The following is a 21,423-nucleotide window of genomic DNA, read 5'->3' as shown; positions in this document are numbered from 1 at the left end:
GGCTACAAAGAGATTTACGCTTGTGCTTTTTACATTTTCCTTTGGGATGTGACTGTCACGTTTCTGAGAATTTTTCTTCCAGCTCTCTAATCAAGAAGATCCATGTTAGGAGATGGAATGAAAAACAAATACTTACCTTTTCTATTGCTCTCTAAAGGGAAGTTGTCCTACATGCCTGTAGCTGTTATATCCACTTTCCCTTGAGAAACTGGGGATGTGTGTGTTTGTTGATTAAAACAGACATCGTAGGGCCTCAGATCAAGTGACATTGCTGGACAGAAGCTCTAATCCATCACATCCTACCAAACATTCGATTGCTGTATTAGAGAGGAGGGGGAGATTGTTCTTTTTGCCAGAAGTTGTGAAAGGTTTTTGTACTTAGAAGTCAAGGAAAAGATGTTTTTGACAGATATTGCAGTGCCTTGGGTTGTCGTTATTGCAGGTAAGTAATTTTCTGTCTGCCAGAGAAAGAAAGAGATTTATTGTATGCTCTAAGCAATTTTTTTTGTTAGGCAACACTTGCTAGTGGCATAGAATCTTTTCCAATTCGTGTTGACTGCAGTGAAAACATTTCTAAACATCTGCTGCATGGCTAGATCACAATCAATGGGGTGTTTTTGTTGGGTTTTTTGTTTGGTTGGTTGGCTTTTTCCTTTTTATAAATAAACATTCTTTTTCTTTTTCTCTCTTTCTTTTTTTGAATTTCTGTAGGACCTGGGGATAACGAAAGTGGGTCATATGAAGCGAATTCTGCAGGGAATTAAAGAGCTCGGGAAGAACACCCCTTTGTCTGAAGTGTAATTATGCTGGTGCTCTCCATAGAGAAGGGAAAGTGGCTGGAGGAACAAAGCTGTTGCAGGCACTTGGCTGTCTTTGTAGTTTACTCTGTGGAAGGATAAGCACTGGTGTGTTTGTACAGGCTAGGATCTCTGAAGTTTTGTATGGTGAAGAGCTTGCTGTGAGAGTATAAAGGATTTGTGCCAAAAAAAAAAAAAAAGGAAAAGGTGATGTGTTCTGCAAAGACGTCTTCTTGGTGTGCAAACTCGGCCAGTTCAGATAAGCACATTTGGGTAAATTGATCAGTTTATGGTGAACTGCACTGGCTGGAAAATATAATCAAGAAATGATCGCTTTGCTTACGTGCAGCTCTGTATGCCTCTCTTTACGCTGCAGCAAGATCCCACTGTACAGCATGAGGTTGTCCAGTTATTCTTCCGAGGCGAAGCTTCGTGAAACCTCCTGTGCAGGAGAGCGAGAGGTTCTGGAGGTTTCCCAGGTGAGCCCAGCAGCGCCCCAGGGAACCAGTGCTCCCTGGCTGCGCAGGAGTGGGGAGAGAAGTTATACCTTGTGATACCATGAATGCGAACTATAATGCATGGTGTGCCTGCCTGAATCGTTTCTTGTTCTGTTGCATGACACATCTGATACTTTATAAACACTTGAACAACTTTTATATCTGTTTGAATGAGATTTAATTTATTACTACTTGAGTGTCTTTTTTTTTTTTCAGTTTCAGGCACTTTTCTATTCTTCAGTGTTGTGTTATGCCTAAAATGTGTTCTACAGCAAAGGATGTGTGGGTGTGGAAACTTAGCATTTGTGCCATATCCAGCAGATTATATGCATTATATATGATTGAAACACTGTACAGTCAGATTTTTAAATATACTATGTACAGAAGGTATATCAGGTAACTAACTTATGAGTATTTTTGAAAGACCGGTACCTCACAAAAATATCAATTGGCTTCCTGCATGGAAAATGATGAAGAATTTTCTCATGGTGCATTTTAATGTAGTTATTCAGTTATCTTAAACATCTGTAGCATATTTGAACTTTTAGGCACTAAATGTTTTATTTATTGTTCAAAAAGCAGGTTGAAAGATTAATGAAAATTTTTTGCAGGAAAATTCATTTTATTTATCATACATAAGAAGAGTTTTAAAATGTAGCAGCTGATTTGATTTTTGTGGGGTAAGCTTTTACTCATTACTAATTAACTATTAACTTAAAAATGTCTCTGTGTGCATTTCTTTACAAAGGCATTGATTCACTTCTTGTCAGCACTCCGACATCAGTAGATCATAAACATTTAAAAAATGAAGTCTAAGGTTTTACACTATGCATGCAAAGATGAATCACATGCAAGATAGTAATCTATGAGTGTAAACAGGTTAAAAAATGAAAACCATCTTTGTTTAGAATTTGCATTAGACCAGAGTTTATAAGGTTATTTACAGCTTACTTAAATGAAACATAGCTTCATAACTGAATTTCCTGGTTATTTTTTCACAAAAATGTTAATCTAGTAGAAAAATAATTTGCATATATTTACAAAAAAAAAAAAACAACAAACTACTTAAATGTTTGAGATGAGATTACATTGCATCACCTGCCAGAAAACTTGCACAGAGTCGCTGTTTCCTTGCTGTTCCTGACAAGGTGTCATTGGAACACTTGACTTTTACTTAATTGAGTAGCTTTGGCATTTCTTACAGGTTAAAGAGTATCTTAATGTCTATGTATGTTTTCCTTGTAGGCAGCAGCGTAAAGTTTCATTTGTTTTTTCCAAAGCCTATTTTCTCCATTTAAAGGGGCCACTGTCAAGTACTGCATCCTGGTTTTGCCTTCCCTTTTGCATGAGTACAATGTGAGTCGTCCCTTGGAAAGTAGATGAGAATCATCCCTTGGAAAGTAAAATCTATTCCTCTCACTGTTTTATTGCAAGAAAAAAAAAAAAAAACAAAAAGGAGCAAAACAAGCTTAATTTATATCCAGTTATAGTACCATGTGCCCTTGCTGCTGTAGGTTCAATGGGCACCACTCTGGGAGCTCTGTGGACATATTATAATTGATTATCCTGGTACACAAACAAAAGTAAAAGGCTATGTTCCATTATGTTTTCCATTAAAAGAAACTAAAATCCCTTTGCCAAGTGACATGTTGTAGGAAAAGTATATGCAAACAATGGGAAGTTAGGCAAACAATTGAAAGATTACCTTTTTCTGGTTTAAATGTACTTGACATTCACCCCTTTAGTGATGTTCAGATGACACCTGTCAAGTCTTCATGAATTGTATTTCCTCTTCTCTTTGTTTCTCTGTAAGCTATGCTATATTTTAATGTGTGGCAGCATTCTGATATATCTATGTTCCAGTAGACTATGTAGTTAATCTTCCTGGTTGATTCAAGGACATCATACGTGGAAGAACTTCCTTTGCTTTTCTGATTGTAGGATACACTCTCTTAACAACTTTCAGCCTTGCAATATGCAATGCATTAAGATGGGCTATGGAATGGGATCTCTTCAGGTTGCTGCAGAGGTCTACGCTGCATCTGTTAATAATGGGAGCTGCTTTTAGGCAGGGGAAAATGGACAAATGTTGTTTGTAACGCAACTTTCTTATGGCACTCCTCAAATTACCTCAGTATTGGACAACTGATCAATTGTCTTTATGTAGTTCATTTTTTTTAAAATGACCACCAAAGAATTTAACTTCATTTGCCCTAACCAGAAGATTTTTTTAAACATGAAAGTAGAAAAAAAAAAAAGTAAGCATTGTTTATGCTGTATTTATTAGATGCCCAGGAGAGCAAATTTTATGCAACTCCATGCCTTAGACTAGTGTTGGCTATCAAATCCAAATGCATCTGACAAGTAGGCTCAAAATATTTTGTAGGGTTTTCTGGTGATGGGTCGTAACTGTGTTCGGTGATGCGGCTTTTCTAAAGAAAGACTTTTGAATAATGTTACTATCTTCTGATTATTGTAATTTCCAAGTTTGAGGTTTTTTCCTTAATGCTGTAAAAGTCCCAGCTCCTGATGTTTAAAGTGTTTCAATGCACACATCCCAATATTTCAACAAAAATAGGATAAACACATCCTCTAGAAGTACAAAGTTTTTCAGACAAGTTATCCCAGTAGATCTTGTGGAGCCTGATTCGACATGCTAGATTCATCAAGACAAAACATCACTAGACAAATTTTACTGGATGAATTTTTTTCCTGTAGCTAAATACACTTAATTTCTGTGGTAAGTCTGCATCCCTTGAAATCTGAGAAGAATACAGAGCGATCAGCATTTTCTTGAAGTGGCTGGTATTCATATAGATGAAATGCCCTACACCTCAGAAAGAGGAAGAGGAGAAATGCGTGTTTTAAAATGGCAGCAGATGGCTAAATGCATGTTTCTCTTTTGTCATTTTCAAAATGGGATTTTTCCAGCTCACTGTATTCAGTTGCTGTAGCAACCTCTGAATCAGGTCGTGCAAGTATTGCTTTTATAACGCCTAATGCCTTCTTCTTAGAAACTGAATGAAATCAGGCAAACTCATGGTTGTAGGGGTTTTTTTTACAATATTGTAAAGAAAAACTTGTTCAAAAATGCAAAATTTTATATGATGGCAATTGCAAATTTTCTTTATGATACATTTTTGTGTATTTCCCTGTTACCACTATTTTTATTCCTGAACATGTCATTCTTTCAAAGAAAAATATTTTAAACGTGGAAGAACAGTTAAATGTAAAGTGTGTGATCAAAAACCCTCCCAGACTCTTTCAATACTGTATTTCTTACTCTGTGACTGGAGTAAACATCCTGTAAATCATAAATAGAAATAATCTTTCTCTGTCCATCCTTGCCCAAAGAAATTCATACTGCAATGTTGTATAATCGTAATTCGAACAAGAGGAAATGATTTTTTTATAATGGCCAGCTTCATATATTCCTATGGCTTCTGTGAAGAAATAGATAACCTGCCAATCTTGACTTTTTAATTGAACTCAGCGATGCTAATTCACTTAATGAAAATTTCATAATGCCTTGATAATGAACAGATCTTATTTCAAGGGTAAAATTATCAGTGTTTTTCAGTGCATCTAATCTTCCTTTCAGGAAGACTGGCAGGGGACCTTTTTCACATTAAATGGAAAATTAATATATAAAGCAAGCATGAGAGGATGTTCCATAGTCCTACTTTAAAAATAGATGTAGAACTACATATTATGCAGCGATAATTCCAGAATGGACATGTAAGACAAAACCCCCCACAGTGATCTCATTTTGTTTGATGCTTCCTTTTAATGATTGCATTACTAATGTTTACTACTGTTTCTCCATTGATCTCTCTGTGCCTCTGAGTATTAAGTTCTTGCATATAGGTTTGATAGCTCTGGTAACTAATACTTAGCAATGTAAAAAGTCTTTCTGAAAGGTAAAGTCACAGTGATATGTATTGTTGAGGATAACAGAGCTGGAGCAATATATTTAGCTTACAACCAGGAAATCATTTTGTCACTTGTGTGAGAGCTACAGAAAATTAATTGAATAATTATAAATTTATTTTTTCACCCCGATACCAAAAGTACCTCTCAGCTGCAGTGTCTTGAGTGTTACATTTCTACCACAGGCTCTCCCATTTTTTTGACTGTGTTTTCATAGATTGTATGTTTTGTGGTATGATTTTCATATCATCAAAGTTTGATGCTGCTTATTCTAATTGCGAAGATTTAATATTTGCAGGAACTGTACATGAGTGTATTGCTGTCTTAAGTAAAAGGAGGAGGTTTTGATGACTTGAGGATGCTGAGGAGTTGAGACAGGACTTAAAATATCTCTGCTGTCTCTTCAGAGATGAATGGTAGTGTCAACAGGATCGATAAAGCATCATTTGGTAATTATCAATAGAAAATCTTTACTGGTTGTATAAATTTCTGTATTTATATATAGAATATAGTGTGGAAAATGATCTTTTTTACAAAAAGAAAAAAAAAATCTAGTTCTTTTCTACTACTGTTGCGTTAGGTTTAATAGCTCTGTTAATGGTTAGCTTATGTACTTGAAATGCTCATTTCTGCCATCCAGAAGCCCAGTCTTTTTCTCAGAAATTATATTCCATTTGGAAGCCATCTGGAGGCTTTCAGGAGACTATTCTTGTAGCCAGTTGGAGCTAATACCAAAATTCATAGCAACTTCTGTAGGCTTAGTAGTGGTTGTCCTCAATATTGTAACTCAAAAAATGAAGGTTTTGAAAGGCTGGGTTTTTTTCTTTTTTAGTCTGTAGAATTAAACTTAAAACATCAACCCCTCATCATCTGTAAATAAAATGTTAGCACTGTTAACACTTTGGCAAACTAGCCAAATGCTGGCAATTACAGACCCTAGAGTATTCCTGGACAAACTGTAATTAATTTAGCTGCAGTGGTTAAAGACCTACCACCTTCAGAGCAGTCAACAGAAAATTCATAGATGTACATGGTAGAATTATAAACTTTTATTTTATATAATTGAAGACTCTGTCTCTCAGCTGAAAGAAATGCTTTTAATAAAAGCTCTTTGAGGGGATTTTGAGTTGTGGAATGCCCTTTGGAAGAGAGGTGTTTCGGCTAACTCCACCAGCTGTGTAAGACTTCTGAAAATGCTAGAAATTACAGTAGCTATTAGTAGGACAAGTATGCAAGTGACTAGTCTATATTTTATTCTATGGAACAAAAACATTGGAAAAATATATTTGTAAGTTTAAAGCAATTAGTTCCACCCCCCCGCTATCCCCCTGCAATTAATTGGAAACAGTTATTTCTTTTAGGAAGCTGTGTTTGATGCTGGTATAACTATGTTATTCTAGAGCATGTGAACTGGAAGATGAAACCAGGAAGAAATGAACTAAAAGTAAACTTGGGTAGTTCGTGTTCATGATGCAAACTGTGTGAAAAGCCAAAAATAAAATCCCCACAGTGCCTTAAACCCCTACTATGGATATTTAAAGGGAATTAACATTAAAGTCCTACTTTTCTGAAACTAAAGTATTAATTGGATAGAAAAAAATTTGGTTTAATTAATAATGTGATAATATCATTAACAGGGAAAGTGTTACAGATGTGACTGTGTTTTTCTCCCTGCGTTAGCTGAGGTAAGCTCTGTTTGGGAACAAATCTCTTTGCAGTTACAGTCAATTCTGACATGAATGGAGAGGTTGAGGAAAACCCTTGCTGCTGCTCGATCTTGCTTTTCAGGGAGGGAGAGCATGTCTGCTGGCAAACGGGGCCTGGGGGCTCTTGAGGAGAATCTTCAGAATATAAGGTTTTTCTCCTGGGACAGTTTGTGAAGGTTGACAATGAGCACACAGGCATGTGGGTGCTTACCGGGAAGGTTTCTAGTGTCATCATCCTCTCACAAGATGCCATCTCTAGATATTGAAATAGGCATTTGGACTGTACTGCTTAGCCAGATTTCAGAGGATTTTCTACAGACATCTGTTCACTTGTGGTGTCCATACGTTCTGTCCTGGATTTCTATCCCCTTAAAACATGCACTTTGAAAAATGCAGTTATCCATATATGACAAAAATTACTGTTTTTCCCCTCAAGGTGCACAGCTTGTGAACCTGCCCTGAACAAACTTGTTTCATTAGCCACTCTCTTACATCATGTCATTTAAATCCTAAAAAACCTGAAACATGGGACCCTCCTAGAGCTGCCAGTGGTATACCTAGTCAGTTAGTTTGCTGAAGCTTGTCTGTTGAGAGGATCATCAAAGGGCGAGATCATGTTCACAGCAGATGAGATGTGCGATAGGTGGGACTTGACAAGCCATTGAGGAGCTTCTGAGAGATGAAGAGGGTCTGATCTCTGCACCAGAGGCCTGGTCCTTCGTTGCTGTCATCACACACAAATAATTTAATGACCTCCAATACCAGCAGCTTAATTCACGGTGACAGCAGACATATCAGTTAGTACTAACAAAACTTCTCGCTGTCACAACTATATATCCAGAGCTGGTATCTTTAAATGCCAAGCATTATGGACTTGCATGAATTTCTTTGCAATGAATGTTCTGGCATTCAAAAAAGAAAATTTAATCTATAAGGTATTTTAAAGGTCCTGAGAGGATCCCAGCCCAACATGGGTGGTTTCTCTCGTTAGCCAGGCTTGTCACTTAAACCGGTATTCCAGTTAAGTACGGCTGTTAGTTAATCCTGTAGTAACATCCACTCTCTTGCATGAGTGGATGCATAACGTACACATGAAGTGTTGCAGAGATGTGGCACCATCTAGTTTTCTGCCTAACTCGTATATTTGGGTCTGAATTGCATTTTGTAGTAAAAAGCTGAAACACACATTTTCCACTCAATTCAAAACCACATTCAATAGAAAATGAAATTATGTACTATGGTTTGTACTGGTTTAGGTAAAAATTGCTGCACACTCAGTAGTTTTTGCTCTTCGTTTCCTCTTGGACTTTTTCACTCCACAGGAAAATTCGTTGTCTGCAAACATATAGATCTGTTGGGACTGAGGCATGTGCTTAGCTTCAAACAGCGCTTTAGTCCCTCTTAGAGATGGCTCATGTATTTTAGTTGTAGCATTTATGTATAAGCCTACAGAGGATTTGGGGAGGTAGTAACTCTTCCTTGCCTAAAAGCTATCACCAGACTGACCATTGGTAGACTTACAAATGCCATACCTATGAATGTTGTTCTCTTGCCAGTATTCACATGTGCATGTGTGTATATATGTAGTATCTAGTTTGTAGGGTGTATGTGTGTGCAAACCTGTACATATGTATGTATATACATACCCTGGTTTTGCCCAATATAATTATGCCTACTTGTGTGTAGAACCAAAAAAACTTAAAACTATACAATGCTTGAGATGCTGCATTGTTTTTATTGTAATATTTTTTATATCAGATGAATTGCAGGATGTTTACAGATGCTTATTAATATTTAACTTATACAATGGAGTTGCAGGATGTTTATGATTGTTGTCAGCTAAAGAATTGTATACAATTCTGGGTGAAATTTTGGCTTTGTTGAAATCCTTGGCAAAACTCCCATTGATCTCACTGAGGCCAAGATTAAACCCGCCCGAATCTGTTGTTTACTGGCTATTTTCCTACTGTGATAGTTTGTTTTTTTTTTTTAAATGAGTGAAATGTATTTATTTTTTCCCAATGTGAAATCTGCAGTTGCTATTTGAATTTTTCTACAGAACCTGCAAATTACAACACAGGTGGAAATATATGCCTCAGAGAATGTACAGAATTTTTCATTGGTCTGATCCTTGAATATATCTAAGAAAATACCTTCTAAAATAACTTTTGTAAGATTTAATACAGAATCTTCTAAAAACAGATCACGTTTCATACCTCTCTCCACAAGGAGGGCATACGGCGTGGCAGGTGAAAATGAAGAATTATTTATTGATGAATAATAAGTAGTCCCACCTATTTTGTATACCTACTGATTTCATACAGCTCACCTGGCTTCCCAGGTCTGGAGTGAGACACTTGAAGTATCTTATCCCAGAGTACCTTATTGGAAGAAAAAAGAAAATAAGGTTATATAGTATATGGCTTTAAACTTCTCATCAAGTCATGGAGGTATCTTCAGAGCCAGTCTGTAGAATGATTCTTTTAATATTTAATGGATAAATAAAATGATGAAAATACGAAGTGGTAAGGCAAATCAGACAACTGCTTGATATTAGAGAAATCACTTGCTTAGGGGACAGAAGGATCAGTTCTTTAATAGCACCAGGGAGGAAAAATACTGTAATGCAGCGCTTCCTAAATCCCTTTCCAGGGTATCTTTTAATTGTGTATGCTCTAAGTATATTCTTACTGTAAAAAGACACAAGGCTGTGAAACAGCTAAATAGATACATCTTAATCTCTTCATCTAAGGCTAAAAATATAACTTTCAAAAAAAAAAAGAGCTATCTTGCACTTTGAAATATATGTGCCCAGAACAGGTAAGTTTGTATTCATCATAGGTAGTCATCCCAGGGACACAGCAGAGTTTGTAAAATGAGGTAGTTCTGCCAATGTTATCAAAAGCTGATGAACTTAGCAAGCCAGCCGGCTCCCCCGTGAGGCTCTTTCTGAAGACGTCTGTGCAGAATGCCCACCAGTCCCAGGGGTCTTTTGCTGTAATTTTGTTTAAGAAAGGATCATGTTTAGATTTCTACTCTTCCCTTCCCTAATAAGGAAGGAAGCATGTACCTTGGTTGAACTTTCCAAAAGCTTGTTGAGCTCAACAGACCAAACAGTTGGGAAAATCCATAGACTCCTGAGGGATACACAGGGCTCTGCCTGGGCTGGCTGGTCTGCTGCTGTGGATCTGATTACAGATTTGGGGTCAAAAAGCTCCTCTTGTGCAGTCAGTGCCAAACCTCCATGGTTATTAGTGGGAGCAGATGGGAGCCCAAGTGAGCAGACAACTTCCCTTTTGCATGTTCGTTATCTTTCTGTCATTACAATCAGGACTGGAGTTCAGGACTCACCATTATTTGTTGGAAAGGCCAGGACGAGTAGACGATACGCGAGGAGATGAGGAGGAAGTGGCTGGAGGTTTGGATTCTGCCTTTGGTTTCCTGCTGCACAGCTGGTGCAAGACTGGGGGCAACTCAGTTCACCTTTGTGTGCCTCACTTTCTCCACCCCTGGGAGTAAGGATGCTTACTACCTTTGTACAGCCCCCCGAGACCTATAGGAAAGCAGTGGTATATAAGCGGCTCAGTTTTACTGACACTGTTGTACGTAGTTTAAATCAATTAATTTTGTCCATAACACTGCAAAAATTGCTTTTCCTAGTTTCAGTTCTGACTATTTGGTGACCTGTCACATGCTGGGCAGTCAGTTCTGAAGCTTAGTGGTTGCTCTAGTACTTACAATTACACACATAGCGGGCTCTGTTTGCCGCAGAAAAGAGTAAACCTTTAAACTGCCTGACAAAACTTGCCAATGAAGTATATCTAACAGAGCAGGGGTGTAACTTTTGGCTTTATTTACTTGTAATAATGGTAAGGAACAGTGAATTTTGTTTGTTTACATACTGTTTACAATGGCACAGTTTTATTTTTAATATATAAAAAACAATTGAGGTATTTATTGCATATACTATTTTAAAGATGTTTTATGTGTTTTCACCTTTGGAATATATTGTTACATTTCCTTGTACAGATAATTTGGGTGGCTTTGTTAATATAGTTAGTATTTTTTATGACTACTAAGTGACCAGTTTTCCGTGCCTTTTTATTGTTGGATGCATGATTACATATTTATTATTGTATGGAAGTCACTGAGATGTGTATTTTTGTATTCTGCTGGAAGCAATGGTTGATTTTATTGTACATGATGAGATGCCTTCCATAATGGGCACTCGTATGAGATCTTCCTTCTCAAATAAACAGAATGCATTCAATGTATGTAAGTCCTCGAATTTTTTCTGTGCCTGGAAGTCAGTGGAAATCCTTGAACATCATGACACCGAATTTTAAATGTCATCCACTCAAAATGTGGGCTGCTATCAATGTCATCAAGTCCAAACCAAAATTCTCCATTGAAATCAATACAATGGCAAGTCATTGGCACAGTGTAAGCCTTTGTAACGTAAAAGAAAACTGTATGTTAAAACTAAATAAAACTTGGATGAATGACTTGTCAGGCATCATCTCTATTCAGTCTGCCACACACTGCCTGAAAATGGTTTCAAATTGCAGGCTCTGAGTACAGCTTTTAGACATACTTTATATGGCTACGTGCAAGCCCACGTGTAACTTGTAAGTAGGTCACTGTGCACGTAGGTGTTTACATTTGCAGGGCTCTTCCGCTAGGTCTTGCTGGCATATGGCATATTAAATGTAAAAATAGATTTACATTTGCATTCATAGTAACAACAGTCGTTAAAACAGAAGATACAGTAGTGCCCCTTTTTTCCAAAGCACACGGCAGTAAAACAAACACATTTTTCCTTAGTGGTATTTGCTGAACCTCTCCAACACCAACCCAGATAAACACTCATTTGAGTTGACTCCGTGTCAGGACCTGAAGACAGGGCAGTTCTGCAGTGTTGTGGGTCAGTGTGCTACCAGGGTGGCACCCAACGCAAGATGTGATGTGGAATTAACTACAATCCATGGCATATACAGAAAGAAAAATATGGTGTATAAGAACCTAAGCCGGTTGGTGATGGCAGTCATCTTGTGGTTAGGATCCTGTTGTCCTGAAGTGACTGTACGTGGGAGAGGCATTTTTGTGGATAACCCAGACTCTTTAAAGGTCAGATCGGGTGGTTTTAACACACAATGAGTTCCAGGTGTCTACAAATCTCTCAGGATCAAATCGGCTGTGTTTTAAGTGTGTATCTGAAATGGTTGGTTGAAATAAAGCATTGGCTTAAATGAGAGACTGTGTTGGGAGAAATAGCTAATGAGGTAAAAGTAGGGAACACTGCTGGGGATGGCACTAGGCGGTATATGAGGAGACTGAATACTATGGTATATTTATACTGTGAACTCTCCAAAATCGCTTCTGGCAGTAAGACTTAACAAAAGGTAGGCTTCCCATAGGTTTTCTTACCCCTGTGTTAGATTTAGTGTGAGTAAGAAGTCGAAGAATGTGGAAAAAAAAATGGTTGCATTATAAGCCTTAACTTGGGAGATGCAGTTAGGGAAGTTTTTAATAATTTTAAGAGGAATCTGGTTAGATGGGCAAACTACATACCACAGTATATATTTTAGTAGTTGCGGTGCATGATCAATGCGTTCATAGCAGTGACAATGGATTGCTGATGATAAAGACTTTGAAATTGTACTAACATTTAACTCCCATTATGAAATTCACTAAAATCCGAATAAATGGTGGTGGTAGGCAGGAAACAGTTTAAATTAGAAGTCCCAAAGCAAATCCCTAGAAGCAAATCTAACAGAGCTCTTGCCTGGACAGTTGTTTTTGTTTGGTTTTTTTTTTTAAAAAAAAGGGCTGTATGGATGTCTAAAAAACAAAATCTATTAGCAACTTACAAAGAGGTTTAGCTGGGATGGAGTGACAAACTACAAGGGTAAAAATGAAACTGACGGCAGTATGAGCAGCTCCCTCATTTCATGTTAACATTAGAATATTAGAACATTTTAATACTAGAATATTGGAAGAGTGGGCATGGTAAAAAGTAGGAAATAAAGTTATTTTAAAATTATGCATTTAGGCCACTAGAATTTTGTGTTCAGATTAAAATCTGCCCCTGTCCTGGAAGGAGCTGTGGGACTATGGTGTTAGCCCAAACTGCCTGTATATTTAGATGTTCATACTATTTCCTCTGGAGTTATTACAGGCTATTTTCTAGCTATATAACTGCAGTTCTGATCATATTTATAAGCATACTTTTAGGAAATAAAACAACCTATGTGAACAGAACCATGGCCTTGATTATCCCCAGCCATCTAATGACGGGAAAACATCACGGATTGAATTTGTCCTCTAAACACAACAAAACACAAGTCGGGTGCAACAGTTTCTGTCCCGGCCAAATGCGCGAGAGATGAGTGAGAGCAGCAGCTGGCCCCAGTCCTGCTCTTTTAGCTGCAAACCCAGGGGATCTACACGGAAGTGCATCTTTCTTTTTATAGCGGGAGAGATGGATGGATGTCGCGGCGATGAAATGGGACATCCTGGGATGTGGCAGATGCCTCGTCGGGGCAGCTGAGGTTTCTGCTCGGGCTTTAGTTTCCATTTCCCTTCCCTGACGGCAGCGCGCAGCTGTGCCTTGGCTTGCCCCTCTGAACTCATTCCTCCACTCTGCCCTTTCGCTGCTATTTGCCTCTCCTGTATCTCAAAGCTTTCAGCCCTTCTCAGGTGCCTGCCGTCATTTCCCAATTACCCGTTGCCAAGTGCAATTTCCTTTCTTCAATTTCATTCCGAAAAAAAAATCTGTCTGCTGCCTAGCGACGTCAATGGAACAGAAGATAGATGTTCTCCTGGCAGTCACGCTATACTCTGGATAAATCAGTTCATTAATTAAAAATCATACATCTAATACCTCTGAATCCCCTAACACTCTGTCCCTGGAAATAATCCGCTAGTGGCATAACTATTCAACAAACGGTGTGTTTTCCCTCCCCGTGAGGGAATGCCACTTTGCTGAGGCTTCCTGGGCACATCTTCTCCAGCCTGCTGTTGAAGCTGTCAGTTCTCTGAAGGTCAAGTCAGCAGCAGGAGCCTTCAAGCAAAACAAGAGTATGTGCTTCTGATTTACGCTTGCTGGCTTATTTTCTAGCTAACTTTGCTTAAAAACATCAATTTGGTCAATCAGAAACACTAGAGGGTTATTTTCAGGTGAATAAAAATGAATGCAGGAGTGGCTGAAGACACCACGGAGCTGCTTCCAAGTATTGTTTGGAGCGGGGGAAGCCACTTATTTAAGCATAGTAGGTTCACAAATTACTTCACAGTACCTGCAGAAAGAGCTTGGTACGTAATGGTTTCTCCTTTCCCAGCTTTTACAGACATTGGCAGGAGCTGGTGGGTTCTGGGGTGAACTTCTCATCTGAGCCAAAGTGCAGGTTCAGAGGAGGGTGCCTTTACCTGGAATTCTGTAGATAACCCTTCCCTAAGATGAGCACCCATACACTTGAATGAAGCAGTATGTTCTGAGGTGGGTTTTTCGTCTTTAAGCACTGACTCTCCAAGCAGGTGAGCATTACATTATTCTGCTCTGTCACTTGGTCTCTCTCGCTTCCTCTCCTTACCTTCTGTGCCACCATGTTTTGAGCCCCTTCTCTCAGCTAATTTGCACACTGTAAACCCAAGGAAGTGTTGGTACACACGGGATACACAAGGTCTGAAGGTGGGAGAGCATCAGACAGCATCTATTGCCTCAAGAAATCCAGCTGAAATCTGAAATTGTCCAGATGCCAGTTAGTCACATCTGTCATTTGTTATCTTATTATCTCATATGAAAATAACTGAATGAGTACATATATTAATAAAAATCAAATATGATCCTTAAAGAGTTTAGAAAGGAATTAGAGAGCTAAACCAATGGAGATGGAGTAGATAGTATCTGTGCCAGCCCTGCTCCACAACAGCATTGAGAAATGAACAGCATAAATTCTACAGTTTCGGTGTAAAACTTTCCCAAAGTTGTATTAGGAAGGTGTATCATGCTTTACGAGTCAAATGTCTCTGGTTTTAAAATTCTCAGTACCATTTCATTGCCCTGTGGTCACTCAGCCATGAAAACAATTACTATGTTATTCCCAGTATCTTGAGCCTATTTAAAATATTGATAGGAATATTAATTAAATCTTCCAAACATTGTGGAAAGAGAAGCCTGGGAAAATGAGCCTAAATTCTTGAAAAATACAATAATGTTTAATTATGTTAGGCTAGTCATTCACCATTTATTTCTTAGTCAATAAAAACCATAGCTGATGGCTGACTAAGCTCAGTTAAGGTTTGATGAAGTGCTAGTTTGCCAGCAGGATGAATAACAGGTCATTTTTTCTTATGTCCAAAATCCCCTCTCAAAATGTATATATTTTGAGACAGATGTAAATATCTTGAAAGCAAGATTCAATGTACTATCTTTTCTCAGATGGTCAGTCAATCTGGGACTTCTAATAAAGACTTTTCCCCTTCCTGGATTAAATGGAGAAAAGGCTGGAACATAAACCCTTCTGATTCTTTTACATCTGTTAATCTAATACCTCATTCAAATGCATCTGATATCCAGACTAATCCCTGGGGAAGTGGAAGGAAAAATATTTTCCCTCAATTTAAAGAGCACTTCTATCCGCAGCAGACCTATTTACTTTGTGACTGTCAGGCTCCCTTTGGGTTGGCACAAGGGGTTTGCCTGGGAGCAATCGCAGCGCTGGAAAGATGTTACATGACATTTTACCAACTCAGTAATGTTCCCGTTTTGGCTGCCAGACTCAATTGTTGCTGCTGTCAGATTCCCACCTCCCACATTAAACAGAGAAAAGTGAGAATTTTAGGGTCTGTGCCATGCTAGAATCCTGCTGCAGCCCAGCCTTGGGCACCGGGTGGTTCTGGCACCTAAAGCATCATGGAGCATAAGATGCATATAACAATGCTGCTGCAATTTTGTGTTAGAGTCTTTGCTCTTTCACCAAAGCCTGGTTTCCTCTCAATATTAACTGTTTTATTATTAGTAGTAGTATTTTTATTTAGCAGTTAAAGACTTCTACAAAAATATTTGAAGTGTTTCTTTTTGCATTGACTTTTTTTACTGGCATAGAATTGAAGCCATTCTCTTTTAGAGAAAGAAAAATCATAACTTCTAGCAGGACTTTCATTTACCTCAGCCAAAATGCAGTTTCTCTTCTGAGTCCTGTCTTTTTCTCTTGCCCTCCCTTTTTCATAGTCAAATATAAAACTGGAGCAAAACACCTGCTGATAACACCATACTTTGCAGGGCAGCTGCATCTCTTACCTTCCATTCTCTCTTGGCCCTCAGCGTCTTTGAGGGCATCCAACACCAAACACCGGTGGTGCCTCTTCCTTCAAGCATATGACTGTCATTTTACAGACGTGTTGAGTCTTTTTACTGGACTGGGTATGGGGATGTAGAAATGCACTTTGAAAACAGAGATGATATTCGGTATACAGAATTAGTCCTTAACCGCTGCCATTGTTTTTTGTTGAGTTGAAAATATAGTCTCCAATGGCTCATACTCACGGTCAGGTCACAGGATACCACATCAGCTGAGCTGCAGTAACTGCATCTGTCAGCAAGTATGAAGTAATTCAACTACATCACTACGGAAGAAGTTTAAAGTACAGCAAGAGCCTGTACACAGATAGTTTTCATTTATTAACTTGATCCTACATCTAAACAATCTGACAAATCACTTCTAATATTTATGAAGTGAGTACAATATTATGTGATTCCACAGCACCATAATAAACTGATATTCCCTGAATTCACTACATGATTTATAATAAAGCAGATGCAATCGTACTTTTTTATCCTCTCTTGCACACAAACGGATGACATTTCTCATTCCCTTTAAAAGCAGGCCATCTAGTGCTTGCAGAGCTCCATCTCAGTGAGAAACCTACTGCAAAGAGCCTGGTTTGCTCCCTCATTTGCTCTCCCTTCAAACCAGGGAGCTGCTCACCTGCTTTTCCAGACATACTATGAGTTATGCTATAGTGCAACTTGAAAGGACAGTAATTTTAGGTTGTGATTCCACACGCCTGTTCTCTGTCTTGCTCTCTGCTACTGACTTAGCTCCAGCACTGGTTTTTGTCAGACCTCTCTGCCAACCAGTGTAACTCCCTAACATGGTCAAGAAGAGTCCACGACCAAAACAACAACGTGGTAGGGATCTGCTGGGTTAATGAACTAAATGGAGGGACAGAAGGATCTAGCACCAGGGCTGGCCCGAGGAGGAGGTGGTACTGGGAGAAGAGAGGAATGACAAAAGTGAAAGAGAGCATGATATTACCCTTCCACCACTGGCAAGCTGGGAGAAACTGCACGCTCAGGTTCTACAGAGAGAAGAACAGAATTAAAGTAGAAACACTGACAACCTCTTCTCCAAAATGATACCAAAGCACTGCTAGAGAAAAGAAAAAGCCTCAATCCTTTAAAAGTGCTATTAAAAACCCATGAGCTAAGTAGTTTCCATACTGGAATGTGACATCTCCAAAGAAAGCTGAAAAGCACAGCTTGGAATGACGTTACTAATTCTGTAGCTGATTTGACACGTAACCAGTGTCCCAGGAAGATACTTTATCCCAGCTTTTTTTGCTGGAGCTTCCCTTCCTCCTCCCAGTGAGACAGAAGGAGAAAACCCAACTATTTGTGGTCACTAAAGATCCTATGGCACTTTTCATGGTGTGTCTAAATGCTGATGATGGTCAATCCTGTCTGAATTTTGCATCAGATGAATTGGATAAATCTCTTGGTGATTTCAAGTGAGAGGTGAGTTTGGCGCTTTTTGTGCATATGTAAGAACTGTAAACACTGAGCTATTCAGCACTGTATACGGTATCGTGTAGATAATTCAGCCCTGCATGGATGCCAATGTATTTGACAGTGCAGAACTTCCACTTTCATTAAAAAAAAGGAAATTTAACACTAGCTAGAAGATCAGATCTGTATCCCTAACAAGGACATTTGTAGAAATCGTGTCTCTCACACTGTAAATCTTGAGAAAATTATTAAGTGTCAGAAGTTATAAATAAATGTTTTCTATATTTGGTTTTCATTGAATAACATGCGTCTTCATGTAGTACAACTCTTGTTAACTACAGAGACAGAAAACGGGCTGGACTGTTGGATCTGGCATGGAAATGTTGACATTTCTATGGTGGTAGGAAATTTAATAGAATAAGAGGTCGAAATGAGCTTCTTTCAGCCACAAATTTCAGAAAATTACAGAAAGTCTCTGCATTTTAAAGCAAACTTTGCATGCTTTGAGAGAAATGTGGCTAACTGTACTATGTACTACTGCACGTGTGTTTTGTGCAGCTTCTTGTCAAATATTTCAAAGGAGACCTATTACATCAAATTGACTACATAGTTTGAGACTGGTGAAAATAGTACAAAGATGGACAAAATATCTGGAATCATGCCCCTAAATGCTTTGTCCTGTTGGCGGAGCTTTACTTTTGACTGAGGATCATTTCGCATTAGTTCTGTATCATCCATTGTAAAAGGTTGTTGAATGAAAAGAGAGGCGAGCATGATCACACTTCAGATAAATGTTGAGGAGTTTTTCATATAATGAATATAGACCATAAAGATCCAGTAGTCCTTTAGCAGTACGTTAGTATTTTTAAATCAGGTTTTTCTTTCTAATGAATCAAGACGTACTTTAGAAAGGTCTGTACACCACCACCTCAGGACTGCCCTACATCACTGTGTGTGGAGAATTTTTGAAGCATTTTGGAGTACTGAGGGAGGAGGGTGCAGTGCACAGTAGCTTTAAATACACTTTCTCTAAGTTCATTTTCTGTAAATTTGCTTTCTGACTTCTCACAGATGCTTCTGAAGACTGAGGGACCACAATGCTTGGTCTATATGGTACTCTCTTCCTCAGTCAACAATGTGAGCAGCAGTCCTTGCTCTGACAAGCCTCCTTCACCTGCAGTGTGCATCATTACCTTTCCAGCACACAACCGGGAAATACCCACATTATTTTATTTTAACACAAATGAGAGATTCTTCCTAGCACAGTGTATATTTTTCTCTCACATGCACATATATACTGCCCTCAGAAATGCCACTTAGCCACACTGAGTCCCAATTACTTATTTAAACGAACTATAAATATTAATCGGAGTTTTTTAATCATATCTTAAAACTTAGCAGCTACACACCTGAAACTTAGAAAATCTGCCTTAACACCATCAATATAGATCAGGTTTCTGCAGTCTTTTCAAGTGCACTTACCTAGAAAATTATCCTCCCCTGGCACACCTGAAAAAGAAGGGGACAAAATAAATGCCTTGAATTAAAAAACAACAACAACACCACAAAAAAAGCTACAATCTAGATCCTGGCACATTTCCCATTTCTCAGGTTTAGGCTCTTCCCCCATGGCACATTACCCATCAGGTGTATCAGGAGTGGACTTTTGTGCCTCATAAAAAACCCTCTATTTTTTGTGATAAGGAAAACCAGCCATTCAAAGCTTCAAAGGGTTCCCCCTCCATGGATGATGAAGGAGGCAGGAGAAGAATGTGCCCCTTCAGCCAAACCTGCCTTGCCAGAATCTGAGAGAAATAGGATCGAAAAACCAAGCATTACACTGTTTCCTAACAAAAGCCGCATGCAAACTCCACAGTGATTCCTCTGAAACCCTGAAGTTCTTTGCCACACAAACCATTCATAACAGTCTTCAAACATTGAAAAAAAAAATGCTTTCAATGCCCTGAAAAATCAATGTAGTTTTGCTGATGAATAAGCTAAATCAGATTAATGTAACTTCATTTCCTGATATAAAAATGGTAAAGTAAGGTTTGTAGGGGAAATGAAATCCACTTCAATTTTTCTCCTTTGGTACGATGTGTTTTAAAGGGTGTATTACTAAAGAATCCATTATCAGTACATTATTGTAACTTAGCTTCAGTGACTTTATTATACTATTAACTTCAGCTCATAAAGGATGAGACGGTCCTACGCTTATGACTATCATAGACATTTTAGCAGAAGGTAAAGAAATATTACAATTATAGAGGTTTCAGCCACTATTTTCTGTCCTGTACCACACCTTCACTGTCCCTAAAGAACATAAAATGCTTACCTAACTTTTAGTAGCAGGAAAACACTTAAGGAACCTTTTGACCGCAATCCCTCAAGATAGCCATCTTCCAGGGACAGGCCTCGACATTTCCATGTATTCAAAGCTGATGAAATGAAAAGCTGCTGGTAATTCTGGAAACTTCGCTGGCAGATAAGGAAAAAAAAAATAATACTTTTACAATACAGCTTTCAGGATCAAATTCTGACTTATCTATAGCACATCTGCTTTATTACGCAGGATGTGACCTGGGCAATTATCTGAAAGCAAATATAAATTCTCATTTTCCATTCATTTATAGATAGCACTGCGTCTTATCAGTTTTAATTTATGACAAATTATTCAAACAATTTTAATAGACTTTATTACAATTTCAAATATTCCTCATGCAGGTTCTTAAAACCGAGCAAGCAGACAATGGATTATTCGCTTTTCACCACTGAAAATGTTTTAGGTTTTTAATATATATATTTCCATGGCTTTAAGGCATCAGCGGCCACAAAGAAGAGAGACTTTCAACAAACTTAAAATTTATTTTTCTTAATTAAAAGAATAACTAATAGATAATTGGTATGTGGTCTAAAGTACCCAGTAATACATGGTCTTACCAAGATGCATAATTTTAAGCTACATTTGACTCTTGAAAATTTCGATTTACTGTCATAATCAAGGGAGGCATAACTATCGTTAATAGTGTAGAACATTTGTGTTGCTCTGCCAACAGATACTGTATTTTCTGTGTGTCACATTTTTGCAAGAAAGAAATAGGAAGACTTGTTCTTCGAAGCTACATTCTGCTCATGTCTTAATGGTCAAAGCAAAATCATGGAGCTACTTTTTCAGAAAGTGCCACGCTTGTGTTTTTTCAAGCTGCGCCTTGACTTAATGACAGAATATTATAGACATTACTGTGATCATTACCCACATACCTCCAGAAGCAGAATTTTTAAAAATCATTCCTATTTAGACTCAGGCATGGTTTATCATTACCCTGCCCATTCCATTACTGACCCAACAGATTCCAGATGCTGTACACCAGGAGTACGTGGGGTAGTCATCACTCCCGATCGTTCAGTTAAACAAGATGTATTCTGGAAAGACATTTCAGACATTGTTTATATTCTACATTTATGCTCTGATCATCTTCAGTGACAACTGAAAAATTTAAGTTATTTGGTTCTCAACAGGCCATGTAAATGTAACTCTTCCAAGCTTTTTCCTGGAAAAAATTAATTGGGAAAATGAAATACCCTTCAGCAAAGGTAGCTCAGAAAAAGTCAGTCAGAAACCTTACAGCAGTAGGGAAGAACTCACAGTCTTTCAGGCATTTCTATGATTTGTTTCATTTTGGCCCAAATTTTCCACCTTCAAA

General features: G+C 38.2%; 1 protein-coding gene and 1 long non-coding RNA gene across 4 annotated transcripts in view; one reads left to right on the top strand and one right to left on the bottom strand.

Moving 5' to 3' along the window:
* DGKH (diacylglycerol kinase eta) overlaps window positions 1–11,204 on the top strand; it is a 175,033-nt gene extending 163,829 nt beyond the window's left edge. For all 3 annotated transcript variants that reach the window (XM_071805818.1, XM_065845982.2, XM_071805823.1), the window contains one exon: window positions 712–11,204. In XM_071805818.1, coding sequence (XP_071661919.1) covers window positions 712–764 — 53 coding nt within the window. In that variant the 3' untranslated portion in view covers window positions 765–11,204. The remainder of the gene's footprint in view (window positions 1–711) is intronic.
* Window positions 10,397–21,275, bottom strand: LOC139827506 (uncharacterized). The gene is made up of 5 exons (XR_011738138.1): window positions 21,063–21,275; window positions 20,055–20,197; window positions 19,202–19,228; window positions 17,250–17,292; window positions 10,397–10,483 (listed from the first exon to the last, which is right to left on the bottom strand). It is a non-coding gene; the product is annotated as an uncharacterized lncRNA (long non-coding RNA).
* Window positions 21,276–21,423: the final 148 nt, after the last annotated feature.

The sequence above is a fragment of the Patagioenas fasciata genome, chromosome 1 (genome assembly GCF_037038585.1).
Source record: "Patagioenas fasciata isolate bPatFas1 chromosome 1, bPatFas1.hap1, whole genome shotgun sequence".
Lineage (NCBI taxonomy): Eukaryota > Metazoa > Chordata > Aves > Columbiformes > Columbidae > Patagioenas > Patagioenas fasciata.
This window is presented reverse-complemented; position numbering and strand designations above follow the sequence as displayed.